Source organism: Anomalospiza imberbis, chromosome 19 (genome assembly GCF_031753505.1).
Source record: "Anomalospiza imberbis isolate Cuckoo-Finch-1a 21T00152 chromosome 19, ASM3175350v1, whole genome shotgun sequence".
In the NCBI taxonomy this organism is placed as follows: domain Eukaryota; kingdom Metazoa; phylum Chordata; class Aves; order Passeriformes; family Viduidae; genus Anomalospiza; species Anomalospiza imberbis.
Window position 1 is genome coordinate 8179170 of NC_089699.1, and position 17316 is coordinate 8196485.

General features: G+C 47.6%; 1 protein-coding gene across 2 annotated transcripts in view; it reads right to left on the bottom strand.

The window, feature by feature from the left end:
* MYO15B (myosin XVB) overlaps positions 1-11631 on the bottom strand; it is a 28967-nt gene extending 17336 nt beyond the window's left edge. The window contains exons 1-12 of one of the 2 annotated variants that reach the window (XM_068209488.1): positions 11437-11631; positions 7559-7616; positions 5904-6034; positions 5701-5796; positions 3905-4140; positions 3646-3824; positions 2867-2939; positions 2230-2436; positions 2067-2146; positions 1779-1876; positions 1510-1597; positions 64-174 (exon numbers count right to left, since the gene is read on the bottom strand). In XM_068209488.1, the coding sequence (XP_068065589.1) occupies positions 64-174; positions 1510-1597; positions 1779-1876; positions 2067-2146; positions 2230-2436; positions 2867-2939; positions 3646-3824; positions 3905-4140; positions 5701-5796; positions 5904-6034; positions 7559-7616; positions 11437-11484 (1405 nt within the window). In that variant the 5' untranslated portion in view covers positions 11485-11631. Of the gene's footprint in view, positions 1-63; positions 175-1509; positions 1598-1778; positions 1877-2066; positions 2147-2229; positions 2437-2866; positions 2940-3645; positions 3825-3904; positions 4141-5700; positions 5797-5903; positions 6035-7558; positions 7617-9191; positions 9511-11436 lie in introns of those variants that run through there. The other variant, XM_068209489.1, reaches the window with a different exon arrangement.
* Positions 11632-17316: the final 5685 nt, after the last annotated feature.

Genomic DNA, 17316 nt, shown 5'->3' on the forward strand with positions numbered 1-17316 from the left:
AGGCATCACTGACAGCCCCCTTCCACCCCCTCCCCTCTGCAGTTACAGAAACACTGCTATTACCTGGCATAGAGGAAACCCCACCAACCCCTGGCATCATGGGCATGGCTGCTGGCATCCCCACCATGGAGGGCATGGACTGGTAAACTGGTGTTTGAGTCATTCCAGACAAGCCTAGAGGCAAAAGACCAAGTGAACAGTGCTTTGGAGAATCCCAAATGAGAATATCCTGAGCATCCCCAGAGAGCACTTCTGGTGCTCTCCACATGCACCAACCACAGCAGGACACAGCAAAGCTCAGGTGGAAAAAGGAAATCTAAGAAAAATGTGTGACCTGCCAGATTTTAAATAGCAGCATCCAGACTCTGGTTCTGCAGCCTAACTTTGGACACCACCATTCTTCACAATTAAGCTTATAAATAATTCCTGCCTGTGTATGATTACAGAAGCTTTATTTTGAGCACTGGAAAAGATCTCTGGGGCTGGGACTGTCCCAGTGGTGTCTTTGCAGTGAGTGGCAAGGCTGGATGAACAACGAGCCCTGGCCTGGATGGCATTGTGTGTCATGAGGAGGAGCTGTGGGGAGAAAGGAATTCCTCTGCTCCCAGCAGTCAAGTCCCATATGGGGCCACAAACAAACCCCACTGAGTGGGAAGCCAGCAGAGCAAGGAGTGTGGGGGTCAGACTCAGCTGAGAGGAGTCAGCACACAGCACAAATCTACTGAATCATTATGTCCTCACCAGTGAGAATGGCCCTGGGATGATCATCATATACCTCACTCATCTAAGAAGCCACGTAAACGACAAACTGGCCTCAGGCCAGTGATCTGTAATAGGGCTTGTCATGCCCCAGAGCCTCTCCAATAGCCAGAAGTAGTGCCTGTCTCAGGAATGACTGAAATGGATATTCCCCACCTTTCTGAGACTGCTGGGTGTGCTCCTACCCATGCAGATTTGTCAGTGCCATTAATATATTGGTGTTTCACTCCACCCTGCTGCAAATGCCAGAGTCTTAGCTCCACAGAAATGAAGAAAAGTAAAGAAACCAAACACACAAACCAGAACCTCTTCAGGGTTCGGACTTACTAACCCAAGGAATAGCTACAGATGATGGAAAGTTCTGTAAGGAAGTAATAGAAAAGATTAAACCACCCCCGATAAAGGCACCAACTGCTCTGTGAAAGCATGGGGTGAATAGAAGGTGAATACATGACTTACAAATATTTGTCTAGGGAAGAGGTGGCCTGGGTCAGAAACAAGCTACCTGCTGCCTTGACCCCAAGGCCAGCTCAGAAGAGAAATTACAAGCAAAACAAAGCAGTTCCCTTATCTAACACCTCTGCAAAGCATCTGTCTCACCCAGGAGGAGTGCAGCCTGTGCTGAAGCCCAGTGCTCTGCATGAACCAGCTGAACATGCAATAATTAGCATTTAACGGGCTCCCTGACTTGTGCTCACTGAAGGTGATGTAGTCCCAGGTGTTCCCAGCTGTCCCCATGCCCTTACAGACCTGGAGAAGGAAAGATTCCTCTCTGTGTGGGTCCAATCTTTCCACCTCCTTTCATGCGTCTGGTGAGAATCTCCCTGTTCTCCAGATCCTACATCAAAATAAGACCAAAACAGTTATCTGAGCTCAGAAGGACAGACTTCCCAGAGGGAAAGACATTCAAGGGCATGTCTGAGCTGAGCAGGAGCAGTGAATAGGCAGGAAAAACTTGAAGGATTCACAGGGACTGAGAGCTGCAGAGAGAAGGCAGGAGGGAACATCAGGACACTTACAGATACTTTGGAGCCCTGATGCAGCACAGGGCTGAAGAGGTCATCCACATAGTGATCCAAGCCTACAGGGGTCCTCAGGTCATCCCTAAACCTTGGATCTGGGAGCAGAGAGAAGTCTGGTGACAAGGCAGATAAGAAACATTCCCCTGCCTCCAGTCTCTATTAGTCATGTTTCAGAGTGGAGCTCTACAACAAGAAGAATCACCTGACTCCCCCTCTGCCCTGATGCCCTGGCTGGGGCCCATCTGGCCCTTCCCAGTGTCAGCCACAGTCCTGGCTAAAGCTCACCTGGATGGAGACCAATAGGTTCTGGAGGCAGGCTGGGTGGGGGGAAGGCAGGGGCCTGGATACCTGGAGCAGGAGGGATCCTGTTGAAGAGGAAAATGAGATGAGGACCAGAGTGCTGAAAGATGGGCCACAAGTGATGGGGCAGGCTGAATAGGTGGCTCACATGTCCAGGTCAGAGGAGTGGAGGATGCTCCTGTCCCTTTCTGGAGTGATGGGGTACTCAGTGGGGGCCCGGGAGGAGCTGATGAAGTTGCTGGTCTCCTCCATCTCTCCAATGAGGTCCAGCACAAAGTCACAGCCCAGCAGGTCCTGCCATGTGTTGCCAGTGAACATGGAGACAGACCACCCTCGAGTCTTCTTGTCACAGCCCCTGGGAGAGGAAAGGTGTCCAGGCAGGCAGGGGAAAGGGAGAGGAAGGAAAACATTACATTCAGTTTCTTCTTGCCTTGTCTATCCTGGCTGAACTCCTTTAGATTTGGGGTGTGAATCAACTATTAAGTGCCCAGGGTTAGAAAAATACTAGAATCATTCAAGATTTCTCCTTTTTATCAATTATTTTTTTCTCTGAAGCTGCTCTCAGAGGTCACACCAGTGGTTCCTCTGTTCCTAAAGAAGCCCATTGTTTATGGTTGAGGGTTATGTTAAGGGTGAAGAAGGGAGCACAGGCTGGAGTGGGGAAGAGGTGAGTAGTCTACATGTGACCATATAAATCTCAGCCTGAAGACCACACCAGGCTGAACCTTAGAGCTGGCGACAGCCTGTCACACACCCCCAGACCTGCTCCCGTCCTCTGGCAGTACCTTGCACTCAGGATCCAGGCTGCATACTGCTCCCCAGTCATCCAGGACTCCACCTCAGCCGAGAACTTCTCCTCTGGCACAGAGAGCAAAGTCAGTACCCACAGCCTCCCTGGCAGGACCCAAAGCAACACCCACATTCCATGGGACACAGGCAGAGCCCAGCTGGAAAGTTTCACACACTCTTGAGCAGGGCCACAGGGCTGTGGAGCTAAGACTCTGGAATTTGAGGACTGAAAGCTCATGGAAGGCTCCACATGAACGCATTCACATCCAAAATATCTGTTTCATGGCACAGGTTGGCATTTTCAACCAGACAGGTGAAAACTCTTGTAGTGTCCTGGTTTGCTTGGGGATTACTCCTTTCACAAGGAGCCAGAGCAGGGATGTTCTGTGTTCAATTCATAGAGCTGCTAGTTGCTCAAAAGGCAGCTTCAGGTAATATTTGAGAAGGGAGAAGGGCAGAAAGTCCCTGTAACAAATACTGCTGCATGGGCTGTCATGGATAGTAGCCCTGTAGAAATCCACAGCCTGAAAAAGCCTCTGTTGAGCAGGGCCCAAACCCAGGACAATCTCATCCCTCAGCCTGAGAAGCAGGTCCCACCATGCCCAGACTTTGCAAGTTTTGCGTCTAAATTCAGATGCTTGTTTCCCTGTGGCTGTACCAGCAGTGTTCTGATCCACTTTACTTAGTTGAGGGAATCATTTCCCAAATGCTGATTTCTGCACTGGAAAAGCCCTTAGAGACTAAAAGACAGCAGGAGGGCAGAAGATTGAGTTACCATTAAAGGTATGAACATCCAGCACCATCTTCCCTCTCCTCTGGTTTGCTGTCCACTCCAGCTGGGTGGGAGGGTAAGCCCGAGAGGGTGCAGGCTCTGTCTCTGTGCACTGAGCTGCCGTCAGCATCTTGCGCTGGCAGACAGCGCTGTAGCCCTCCATGCCATAGTCCGACACAAACCTAGGAAAAGGAACTGCATGTAGCACTGCTCATCCCTCTAAACCCCTCTGCAAGCCTGCCTTGGCCTTCTCTCCTCTTACTTCAGCAGTGGCTTCTCCAGTGCTGGTGAGGGGCCAAAGCAGCTCAGCAGAGTGGCCATCAGGACCCAGCCTCGCTGGCTGTGCTCCGTGTCCGGGTTCCTCCAGGTCTGGGCAACCACCTGGCTGAAGATTTCGTTGCGCAGAGCAGCATCACTCAAACCTCTCCCAGCAATGTAGTTGCCCAGCAGGACCTCCTGCCAGCCATGGAGACTCTGGTCACCGATGAACCGCAAAATCTGGAAGCATCCAGGGCAAGAAAGAGAGAAATGGAGCTGTAACCCTCCGTCCCAAACTGTGGTGTAAGGACTTGGAGACACCAGGAGCCTCCATAGCCAACAACCAGTTTGGGGTCTGTCCTCAGGTTTTTGTGCACCACTAAAGTGCTGGGAAATTTGGGAGGCAACGTTTATAGAGATTGGATCCTGATTAAAGTCAGGGTGACTTCAGTCCCTTCAGAGGTATGACTCAGAATTTGGTCTAGGGCAAAATATTTCCCCTTGGGCAGGGCTTAGACACACAAGTCAATTACCATAGGATACTTGCTACTGAGCCCACTGAGTGTCTAAAAGCCTTTGGTACAGTTAATATTATACCAAGAACTATGGGATGTGGTGTCTCCACACAGTCACTGAAGAAATGATTCAGCTTCTTGACTATGCATATCGACATCTTCAATGCTTTTTTAGTTTGTGTTTCTCACCCTTAGATACAGAATGATTTCCTTCATCCTCTACATTTCAATACATCATGAATTACTTTTTTTTCTAGAATGGATGGCTTTGTAAAGAACATTTAAGCATAACAACACTTCTAAAAACACTTAATGGTACCAAGTGTGTCAGAGATTCACTGAGAAAAACAGGGGATGGTGGTTGCTTAGTTCTCACTGAATTCTTTGTAGCAAATCCCTACTTCATTAGCAGGGAGAAAAACTGCCTTTGATCTTTAGAAAAATAACAGTGTTCTGCTTAAACACAATCCTATTCACAAGATTTTATTGAAGCTTTTGCTCTTCTATAATTTGGATCACAAGGACAAAACAAGAGACTGTTTTTAGGTATTAACTTTCTTAACGGGCTTATTTTAATTCCATGTAATTCCCAAAGAGATGACTAGAAAATATCTGGAGTTTCATTCTATATTCAACCATTTAAAATAAGAAATATAAAGAAATATATGTTTCACATCCACAGAGATGAAATAGCACCATCCCCTTCACACAAACACTACAGAGTGAGGGTGTGGTTCCAGATGTACTTTTCCTGATGACAAAGTCCCTGCCCTTTTCCTGCCTTTAGACAACAGTTCACTGTCCCCTGTGGGGTACTGACACATCTGTGAGCCCGAGGTGCAATCGAGATGTTTGCTATAAATCACAAAATGGAAAATATCTGGGTTAAGTGAAACTTTTTTATGACTGACAGATGAGTAAGTGGTTGAGAAGACAGACTTCCCTTATCATTGCTACTGAGTCTGGAATATTGGGATATTAAAGTTTAGCAGTCCTGATCCTATATGCCCTGCCAAATTCTCAGGTTCCATCACCAGGCAATTCACTTTGATCCCAGTAGTCTGTGGCTGGTGTGTGCCTCCCCAAAAACACAGCGACCTTAAGGGGCTGTGTGTGATCTCTGTCAGGCTGCTCCAGGGCCTAGAAGGAGCAATTCATTCTGCTTTTCCAGCCCTCTGTGTATTGTAAGAATAGTATCCACCACCAGCAACTTGTTGTATAAAGTCTTCAAAACTTTGTCTGTGCCCACCTGTTCTTCAGCAAGGTCAAGAACAACGTCTCTTACCAGTTTGTTTATCTCAAGTGCACTCTCCTGGTGTTCAGCATCCAGGTGGGTTAAGGGGTGCTGCAGAGGCTGACCAGGGGCAGGGAAATCTGGCTTCTACAATGAAATAAAAACAAAGATAGAAATATTTGCTCCTGGTGTTGCTAAAACCAGTGTGGCTGCCCACAGGGGAGGCAGTGAAGAGAGATAAAAAGAGTTCCCACCTGGAAGTGTGATTTGATGAAGGAGGAGAAGGGATAGCTGTTGATGGTGGGTGGGAGGGAAAGGTCATCCTTGACCTTGACTTCTGGGGGCTGTGTCTCAGTTATCTGGTTGGCCTGTGCTTGGTGTCGACCTGCAAGGGAAGGAGGTCTGGTGTGGTGGCAGGACACAAACTATTCACACAGCAGCTCCTGGCTGACCTGCACCTCACCCTGCCAAGCCTCTGAACCAGCCCTGGCTGCAGGGACACCCAACCCAGCCCTGCTGCCTCAGACACCCAGCAGGGACAGCCTCACCTCCCTGAGAGCACAAGGACTCCCTTCAGGATGGAGACTTTACAGCTCTGATCTTTCAGACTCTTCTCCCCAGGGAACACCTGGAGATTCATCTGCTCTGCAGCATTTAGAGGCAGGAAATGTTGAGCCCACACAGAGATACTGCTGACAACAGCCCAGTCCACAAGGAAATGAGAGGTCTTTGTAATGAGGGATTCCTCATGGATAAGAGAGGAGCAAACCATTAAATGAAGGGATGTCTCAGTGCAGCACAGCTCCTGTGCATTCCTCTCTCTCTAGCTGTGTCCCCCGATGCTCTCCAATCCTCCCCATTTACATCCCATCAGCTTTCATTTCCAGCAGTTTCACTGTTCCCTGAGCCCCTCTGGCTTACATTGCTCACTAGACCAGCTGATAGTCCCTGGAGGGCTGTGCCATGAAATGTGAGCTATTTGGGAATCCAGCACAGTCTGCTCCAATTCACCAGACTCTTCTGCCTGATTGTGTCCCTTACTGTCCCCCACAGAAGGCCACAGGCACAGCTGGCTTTGGGTTTGACACCACACAGACAGAGGCAAATCCTGCCTCAGCCTGTTTGCAGCTTAAATATTTGTACAGAGAGCTACAGAGGAAACACAACTGCCCAGAACTTAATGCTCAGGGTCAGACCAACAGCTTGTGAAATTATTGCAGTTAGTGGTATTTTGGTGATTTGAAAACCAATTGGTGCATCCCTAAATTGACAAATTAATACACACTCAATTTGTTACATTGTTACATCCTTAAGTTATTATATTGTTATATCCTTGGACTGATAAATTGTTACATTGTTCCACAATCAAGATGTTACCCTGTTTCTCCTTCTATTTTAAACTTTGTTTTGAGGAAATAATTTTTAATGAAACCTAAAAATATTTCTTTGAAATTGTCAGAACCATCGTTTTCTTCCCCTTTAATTTCCTTAAAGATTTTAGAGCAGGTAAAAGATGGGTTTAAGTTTTTCCACCCCAGATACTCATCTCTGCCAGAGACCAGGGTTCGTTAAGCAGTTTGCTGTCACATAACTTTGACCAAAGAGTTTTGGACCATCCCTGCCATCAGTTCTACCAGCCCAGTTCAAAAGAAGAGCTGAAAAATGAACAAAGATGCTGATTTTCAAGTTGGTGCTCTGCCCCCTGGCACAAGTTGCTTTTCCTCCCTACCATGTCAGGAAACAACATCCATGGTACCATTTGCCTTTATCATATTTACACTGCAATGATAATGAATCAAATCCAGCCCAGTGACAGGCAGCAGGGAGAAAAAAGACATACATTGATATAAACAAGGAAATACTCAGTGAAACAATGCAGGAAAGGGAGGGAAGGAGGAGGATTTCTCACCTTCAACAAAGTGCAGGAGGGCTGCGAGCTCTGCAGGGATCTCCAGCAGCCCCACGTCCTGGAGAGAGAAACAGATCAGTCACTGGCTGCCAGCAGAGAAGAAAACACATAAAACCCCTGAGCTGAGACTGGGTGAAACTGCCTCGGAAAAGCTGCCAGGACAGGGATGGAGCATCTGAGCCAAAGCGGTGACTTCTGCCTCCACAACATTCAGAACCATGGCATATAGGGAGGTATTGCATGAACACAGCTGTGTGATATGGGTCAGCAAAGGAGGGGAAGGGGAGCAATTCCTAAATAAAAAATCAACTGCCACAAGGGGAAGGACAGGAAAGTTGCTTTCTTTGACTCATCCCTCATTCCTATCAAGTGTGGCATATTGCACTGTAGAGATTGCACCTGAAGGGTAAGGGCCATTTCCTCCTGCACTTTCCTGACAGTTTTCTTTTGATTTTTTAGTATCCAAAAGTGCTACAGCATAAAATGAGACCTCATTCTCATATTTGATATATGTTGGGGGTTCCTAAGAAAGCTCAGATCTCTACCAGGGTAATACAGATGAGAATCTGGCCAATGAGTCTTGATTTTTCACTGGTTTGCACCTTGCACTGCTGCAGGGTAGGAAGCAGATGGGCCAATACAACACAGTGTGTCAGCATCACTGCATGTAGAGTCAGCTCAGGGCATTTCAGACAGAACTACTCAGATTAAGGCACTATAAAACCAAGCCAAAGTCACAAAACCGAAGCTTTTGGGTTTTCTTTTGTTTCTTGGGTTTTTTTTTTTTTTTTTTTTTTTTTTTTTTTTTTTTTTTTTTTTTTTTTTTTTGTTTGTTTGTTTGTTTTTTTAGGATCTGCATAGTAAAGCCTCTTGTCACCAGGACATTATTCGGACACCTCTCTCCACTTAAAGACAGATTCACAGCACTTTTGATCAGTTTGATTTTGCTCATAAGATACTTGACTTCAAATCTGGCTTTTCAGTGGTGTATTCAGGACTGTGAAATTCCACAGCTCTGGATCCACACCTGAGGAAGCAGGTGATACAAGAGCACCCAGGGCTAATTTTTTTTGTTGTTACTGACAGATCTATACAGAATTGTGGATAATATCAATTCAGATTCCCTTGATACAGACAGTGCAGCAAATGTGTGTCCAGACTAGACACATCAATAATGGCATTGGTTAGAAGTGTTGATACAGGCTAAAAGTGTTATGAAGCCTTTAATACATCCCTTCCTCTACAACAACTTCTGTTAATATATTTATGCAGAAGTGTCTCATTCCCACCCCTCACAATAGAAGATGATCACCAAAAATAATCTTCCCTCCACCTCTGAAGACCAGGTCCAGTGCTATGAGCAAACACAGTGCTCTGACTCAGGACTGGTTGACGATGCCTGGCTGTGCCCAGAGCATGGGAAACACTGAACTAATGAGATATTTCTGTATTAGAAGGCCCTTTACACCATCTAACCTGCAATCTGTACCAGGTTCCAGACACATGTGTGCCCCCTCTAGATGTTCTGCTGTTCCCCCGCAAACCTGGGCTGAGGAGGCACAAGGGAAGGAGAACACCTGGAAAACCTGATTTTTTATGATCTCAGACCCTCCCAGACCGTTTGACAACTCACCATTCCTTGGCTGGGACTATTCTCTGTGTCACCAGAGGCCAGGGAGCTCCTTCTCTGTTTCCTTTCCTCTAACTCCCGCTGTTAGGAGATGAAAAGGGGATAGAGGGTGGGAAGATATGTGTATGAAGTAAATTCCAGCTGTTCTGGGGGCAGATGCCGAGGGTGGCCCCGAGATGGTGTCCTGCTCCAGCAGATAAAATGACAGAACAGCTACAGAGCCTTCTTGGGACTCCAACACAGTGTATTGGGAAGAGGCTGCCCAGGCAAAGACCTGAGCTTTGCTGAAACACCTCCAGCCCTTCATGACACAATTCAACAGCAAGAGCCTCCAGCACCTGCCCAGCATCCTGCCACACCTTCCCTTGCTGAGCACTTGATGTGGCTCAGGACAAAAGCACCCAGCAACTGCCAGAAATATTCACCCACCTCCTTCAGCATCAAAGCACTTGATAACAGCCTGAACAGGACAGATCAACTTGTCCATGGAGAGGAAATCCTTTAGAAAGGTGGGAGGGATACCAAAAGCTAAACTCCCTCACAGCTCTGCCCTTTCCCATCCATTCTATTGCTCCCCAGCCTCATCACTCACCTGACTCCTGCTCGGAGATGGGGAAGGAGGGTCTCTGTCTCCTTCTCTGCCCCTCTCCTGCCTGGCAGTGGTGCAGAGCACTGTGACTACATGGGAGCCTGTGAAGGCTGGGCTGAGAAAGACAGTGACAAGCTAAAGTCCAAAGGGCAGGGCTGTAGGGTGGGGAAAGGAGGAACTTTGCAGCAGGCGAACTTTGAGACCTTTGCTGCTGCTACTGCATGCACAGAGACCTCAGCAAACAAACACTGAAGGAACAGAAACAGATTCAAAAGAGCTACACTGTTGTGGTTACCTGGGAGAAAGAAAATCTGGATCCCGTCCAAGTGGGAAGGGCAAGAAACAGAACAGAAACTCAAGCTGTGCTGGAAATGGCAAGAGAGGAGGCAGCTCTGCAGGTTTGCATCAACACCACTGTCCTTAACCCTCTGCCCCACCATGCCCTCAGCCATGCCAAGAGCTGTGCTGGGTCCTGCCCTTGTAAAGCTGACAGCTATGAGATGTTATTGCTACTCTAAGGATGAGTGGTCTGATTTCCTCTTTCCAGATTTATTTTATAGTAAGGAAATGGTCCTTTAATAATAAAGAAATGGCCCTTACCCTTCAGGTGCAATATTTTAATTTCCCCATTTTATTTTAGTAGTTTGTGCAGAATACATTATACCCATTTGACAGAACCATGGCTCTCTCCTGTATACTATTTTCCATCTTCTCAAAAACCTACCATCCTGTTCTCACCCCAGCTGATTTCCAAGAGGCCAAGGGCTTGAGCAGCCTGAGGCATCTGTAAGGGATCAGGGGAGGATCATCGTGGACTGAAAAAAATCTTGCAATTCAGTCACCATCAGTAATTGGACTGGGCAACAAAAAAAGCAAGAGGAATGACTCCTTGCAGCTTGAGCAGAACAGCAGCTCTGAAGACCACAGATGGAGCTAGCTCTTGTCTCAGGTAGGACGGCCTGGAGTGATGTCTGGAGAGGCTACCTAGAACAGAGGCTACGCAGAGTTGGAGAATAAAGTGGGTATTCATTAAAGGCCTTCAACAGATACACCTTGGGCAGTGCAGGAGCCTGGCAGAGGCCACACCCAGGATGGACGATGGTCACGAGTTTTTCAGACAGATGTAAGTTTGGTCTTTTTGCTTATCAGGGGTTAATGGTCCAATTACAGCTTCAGGTAATGAAGTCACATTCCCACAGTTTGCTTCCCCCAATTCACTTTTGTTGATACTTTTCAGGCCTGAGGCTGTGATGGTGACCCTGGTTCTCAGGCCTGGAAGGATTGTTTTGTCTGACCAAACTGTGAAGAGAGCTTATTCACACCCTATATGCAGTTCAGAGTTATACCTTATGCAGTACAGGATCTGAAAAATATAAAAGCTAAAACTTAAGGCATCGTTCTCACCCTGGCTCACACAACCTGACCCATGAATCAGCTGTGTTTGCAATACCTGTGCCAATTCTGCATGTCATTTAGAGAGAGAAGGCTCCAGCCTGTCTAGTTCATTCATTTGACTACATTTATGTCAGACACAGGGTGATGGACACCTCACCTCACTCTGACAAACCTTTCAAAGCCATCCCTGCCCTGGCCTCACCCAGTCCCCAGCTCGCTCTGCTTAGGGCAGAAACAGCCCTGTACACCTTGCTCTGTTGTTACCTGGCAGCGCTTCCTCCTTTGAATCAAAGGTCTGGAGATTATAATCATGGTTTTAAATTGCACCAAAGTCTTCTTCAGCCTCCTGTAACGCTTCCTAGAGGATGAGAAAAGAATTGTCTGATGAGGGACACATCAGCCACACAAACACACACGGAGAAGGCCAGGAGCCAACACGAGGAGGGGCCTGGACATCCCCCCCTGGCTGTCCCTTGCAAGGACAAAGGGCTGTCCCTCGGCTGGCCTTTGGCTCCTGACCTTGCCTGGTAACCTCGGAAGTGAGCCTGGATGAGCGTGACTTTCTCCTGGAGGACACGGAGGCGCCGGCGCTGAAGGAGGCGTCGGAATTTCCTCTGCAGAGTGACAACAGCCCAGCTCTGCCTCTGCAGCCATCGTCTCTCCAGCAGCTGTCTGCCCTTCTCCTTCAGAAACACCTGGGCAAAGGCAGCAGCTGCTGAGCCACCAGGGAAGCAGCAGCTTCTCCCAAGCTGATCAATAATAAAAACTGCTGGTTTATCCCTTTGTAGCCTTTAAAGGTTCTTGCTAAGGAAACTGGGGAGGGCAGGAGGCACAGGTGCAAGTGACAGAGATGGATGCATTTGTGGTGGACAAGGAGTCGGGGAGTGATGAAGGTTAGCAGGTAGCAAAAGCAGAAGCCCAGGAATGCTGGGTATACAAAGAGCTTGGCCATGCTACAATAGCCTGGAGCTGGAGTCTCCTGTTAATCTGAAGTGCTAAAAATGCCTCCTGAGTACTTGAGACAAGAGGCAAAGGTGAGAGGGGAAGGTGTGCAAGGCCCTCCCTCTGTGGGCAGAGGCTGAGCTCCTCTCCTGCTTTGCCAGCCTGGGGATGGGTGGGTGGGGCTGTGCGGTCCAGATGGGATTTTCTGTAGGCATCACCTTTGTCACCCCAATCTGATAGAGATCCGAGGGGTTCCCCAGCACGTGAGCCAGCACTGCTGCACAGCCTTCTCTCTGCTCCAAGCTGCTCCAAGCTGCTCTGCTCCCAGCCAGGAGCCCGTACCTGGCACAGGAGGAGTGGGTGTGACAAAACCAGGGTGGTGGAGCCCTCAGAGAACAAATCCTCCAGGGCTGGGGGATCCCAAGGCAGGACACCCCTGTACCTGGCCAGGAAGCTCTGGAATGGCAGACGGACTGGGAATCCCTCCTTCAGAATGTGGATGGCCTCCAGTATCCCGGAATGTCGCAGCTGACAGTTGACATATTCCACATCAAAGACATTTGACAGCTGCGAAGATAAAGCAGACAAAAAAAAAAAAAAAAAAAAAGAAATAAAGACAAATTAAAGAAAGACAGAAGGCAGGGAATTTAGAAAGAGTCTCTTTCTCTTGTCCTGTCCTTGGATTGGATCCTGCCGTGACCCACAAAGCCCAAGGAATATTTTGGTGTCCAGTTGATCCTGGCTTCTGCTCCAGCAGCACAGGATTAACTCACATGGCCACAGGGAAGGGTGGGACGCAGAACGGGGAAGAAAATCTCAAGCTATCAAAGGAAACAAAGAAGTTTACATTCCAGCTGTGAAAGGAGAGCCATTGGAGAAGAATGAAGGAACCAGGAACCGAGGGACTCCAGAAGGTCAGGGACTCCATAAGATCAGGGTGCTGCCCTACCTTCCGGGGATTAGGTGTGATGCATCGGATGAAGAAGGCATGGCTCCTGGAAAACAGAAGGCAGAACCTTGGATCACCTCCTCTCCATGCTGACCCTGGAACACTTCACACTTCTGTGTGCCAACAGCTTCTCTCACCCTCTCAGCTTGGCTGTGAGGTCCTGCAAAGACTGCTGGAATTTGGACACCAGTGTGGAGGTCTGAGGCCTGAGCCCTCTGCCCCTGCCCCCCAGCTCCCTTCGCTGACCATAGGCAGCTTTAGCCCTCTGGAAAATGTGAGACACCACCTGCAAATACAAGGAAATTACCAAAACTCACTGAACTCTGTGGAAAGAAGAATTTCTTCTACCCGAACTTTAAGGGGGCCATTTTCCCTTGCCCCTGGCAGTGGCAGGAATGCAGCTGCATCCTCAGGCAGTCTCTGTGCTTTATATATAAAGTGCATCAATTGCGGGCAAAGACAATTTGCCCAATTCCCAAGTAAATTCAGTAAAATAAAACTTGTGGCTTCTCCAGGTTCTCCTGACACCTGTTCAGCAGCTTTCTGCTACTCACATAAAGACAATGAGTGGATCATTGAGTGTCTGCAATAGAGATCTTCCTCCTGACTCACTTCTGTACCTTGAGGCGGCTCTGGGAGAAGATATCCAGCACCTCTGGCCGCAGCTGGTCACGGTTTTTGTTGAGAAACTTGTGGACCTGCAGAGGCAAAGTCTGATTTAAAGCACCATACAGACCACTCAGACAGGCAAACACCCCTGTTACACACACTGGGACTGGGGACAGGCAGCTGGAGAGGTGGAACAGGGGGAAAGCCCTGGAGAATGAAGCTGGTTTTTCCTGCTGCCACCAGGGTAGAGAGACAATGACTTCTACTTTGAGAAGGGATTGCTCCTTTTCTCCTTCACATCACCCAGCAGGCTTTCACCTCTCTTTTTTATTTTTTCCCAGCAGCAAGAGCTTTCCTGCATTTCCAGGACTCTGAGGCTGTTGTGTCACTGAGGGCAATTCCTATTTTGCTTCTGCCCAGAGGCAGCTTAGTTGGCTCTCTTAATAGCAATCTCCTCTCTTCTGAAAAACTGATGCTCTAGAGGGAAGTGCAGTGACAAGGGGAGAGCTTTGGTCACAGAGCTGGTCCATCAGGACACCCACAGCTTGTCCCCAGGGTGGGTTATTTCTCCAGCTGCTCTGAGCTCCTGCCAGCTCACCTGGTAGGTGACAGGGCCAGCGTAGTGCTGCACAGTGAACTCTGGCAAAGGCAGCTTGGGCTTGGTGTACCAAGGGCTGTTTCCATGGTGGTAATGACACTTCTGGAGGAAAGTGTGGTCTGTGGCCTGTAAAAGAGATTTTCCTGATGCTGCAACACTCTCAGTAGGCTGAAAAGTCACTGTTAAACTGAAGGTAAAAATATTGAATACTTGTGCAATCATTCTGGAAAACAGCCTCACCTTAACCATCCTTTGAAGGGTATCCCATGAGAGGCTGAGAGCTCCTCACCTGAGTCAGGGATGTCTGGTCATCCAGGATGCACAGGATGCCGTGGGGCTTTGCAGTAAGGAAATCCAGGCATGACTCGCTGCACACCTTGGAAATGGGAATCCAAGCTAACTGCTCCTGGCTGTATTCCTCCTGCATGTTAAAGACCAAATCCAGCCATGCAAACAAGGACAAATGGAGAGAATTAACAGAGGGATTTGGTTGTTTATCAGGAAGTTAGTGTTTTGCTGCTGTTAGGAACTTGCCTAGAATTGTCTGGCTTTGTCTCATGAAACTTCTAAAGCCACTAATGATTTTCCTGATTTGAGAGAAGAAGGCTGCTAAGCTGAGTGATAAAGTGAACTGTAGAAGTCAACAAGTCTGATAAATACACTTTCATCCCCAGAATGAATGTCCATCCAGTGGTACAGAAAATGTTACAAAGAAGCCAAACAGGCTTTAAAAGTGCCTGCTGAGGTCTGGACTCTTTGACCGGAACAACTCACTTATAAAACCTGGAAAAGGGAGTAAGGTGCTGACAAAATCTCCTTCCCTTAATTTAGTGTAGAATTAATAGAAGGTATTGGATAGGCAACTCTATGGATATTGCCTAAGAGGACATTCAGTTTCCTGTTCCCTGCTGAGGGATGCTCTGAGGATGCCCCAGCTCAGTCCATGTGTGCTGGCTCGAGCTGGTGTGAATTCCACTGAGCTCCACTTACCTCTTCCTGGGCAATGACAGTCTGGCTGAAGAACCACTGGAGGTGCTCATTGGCAAAGTTGATGCAGAGCTGCTCTAAGCTGTTCACCCCCAGATCCTGCAAACACAAAAAGGGATCATCCCTTCCAAGGCCCAGGGAGCTGTGGCTCCCTGTAAATGCTGCACAGGCCCAGCTGAGCTGAGCTGCTGGTTCTGGCCAGTGTGAATGAACCCCAGCAGTTCAAACCATCTTCTGTCTGGTTTGCAAGCTCTTAGCCTGGCTTACTGACTAGGCTGAACAGCCAGAGGTGAGACAAGCTGTGAAGGAGCATAAAGAAGGAAAGATTTACTCTTGGATGCACAGCCCCACCTCTGTATTCCATTGCTTTCAGCATTCATTGGGACACAGGTTTTAACGGGAGCCCTAAATAAAATACTGCAAGGCCTTGGTGAGCACATGCCCTCACTGTCCAGGCCACAACAAAAGAACAGGAAAAATAACCTCAAACCCATGGATGTCCACAATGCCCACAGCACAGTCAGACTCCCAGGGAGCCAGCCACTCATTGATCCTCAGCAGCAGCCACTCAAAGAGCAGGTAGTACAGAGCCTTGGCAATGGAGTCCCTGAGTGAGAGAGGGGAGAAGAACCAGTTACTGCAAAGACAGCACCTCTGGGTGCATCTCACCCACCCAGACATCAGCAGAAGTCACCTGGCATCAATGGCTCCTTCTACAGACAGAGGGGTGAAGATCCGATCATAAGATGTAACCTGGATACGTAAAGAGACAGAATTTACTCTTATCTCACACAACCACTTTTTTTTAATCCACAAGGAAGTCAACCCAGTTAATAAATGGATATGGTTTTTTTTCTATTTGGCTGAGAATTTACCCAGATATCAAAAGAAAAACTAAACCCAGAATTTTGCTGCCAGAGGTGAAAGTCAACTGGCCAAATTGATAAACCTGAGGCCACTCATGTCAGAAAAGAGCCCTCCTAGACATGAGCTCTGCCATCTTTACAGAGCTGCCTTGAGGGGCTCAGCCCATCCCAACCATTTTATTCCTGCTGTTACCTCCCAGATTTTGAGCCTTCTAAGTTTACGACAGTGGGGCAGGACATTGTGTGCTTCAGGAGGAATGAGAAATCACCAGAAAGGGACTCACAGTGACACGGTGAGTGACAGCACTCTGCAGGAGCTCTGCTGAGACATGCAACAGATTGGCCACAATCTGAATCTCAGTGTCACTGGCGATGGCTGCGTGTTCAAAGGATTCTTTCTAGATAATAAAGTGTTCTTTATTATATACGTTATAGATACATATTATAATACTGGCTTTTTGCAAATATCAAAATGGATTTTATATGTGTAAAGTAACTTTGTTACAAAGATATAGTTTTTATTTCTGTTGTTAATTAAGCTTAGTGAAATAGCTGCTTATGTTGAAATGCCTGCTTGGATGGGATAACATCCAATGAACACAGGATGAGGACACCTTCTACAGAAATGCCAACTATCAGCACTCACCGTCTGAAGACAGTGTGGACCAAGGCCCAAAACTGAAGATAATGGTAAAAATGGACTAAAACCACAACCAAGGAACATGCATGCTCTAAAAAGGCAGACCCAAGGAGGGGCCATGTAAAAATATGTAAACTAGTTTGGGGAAAAGTTTATTATGCATAAGGATCTATGAATATGCAACAGGCTGATGTAAGGGAAAAGGTATTTGAGTATCTCTGAAGAAAAGTGTGCTCTCGGCTGAGTGCCAAGATGCACGGGCCTTTATAACATTTGCTCTGTGGTCCTTGTCTCTTACTGTCCTTTATTAAACTTTTTAAATTTTCACAGGAGAGTGAACGTGTTTTTCACATATATTACTATCTATATTACTATATATTATAGATAGGAACAATGGATGGGATACAGGGTCCCTCTTGTATAAATATTCTCAACAGTACCTCAGCTGCACAGCGCTGGTCACAGCCTGGGTAGAACACCAGGTTCATTTTGGCTCCTTAAAAAGCCACCCGAGCTCTAATGACCTTTGGTTGCCTCCCATCTTCTGTCCCTG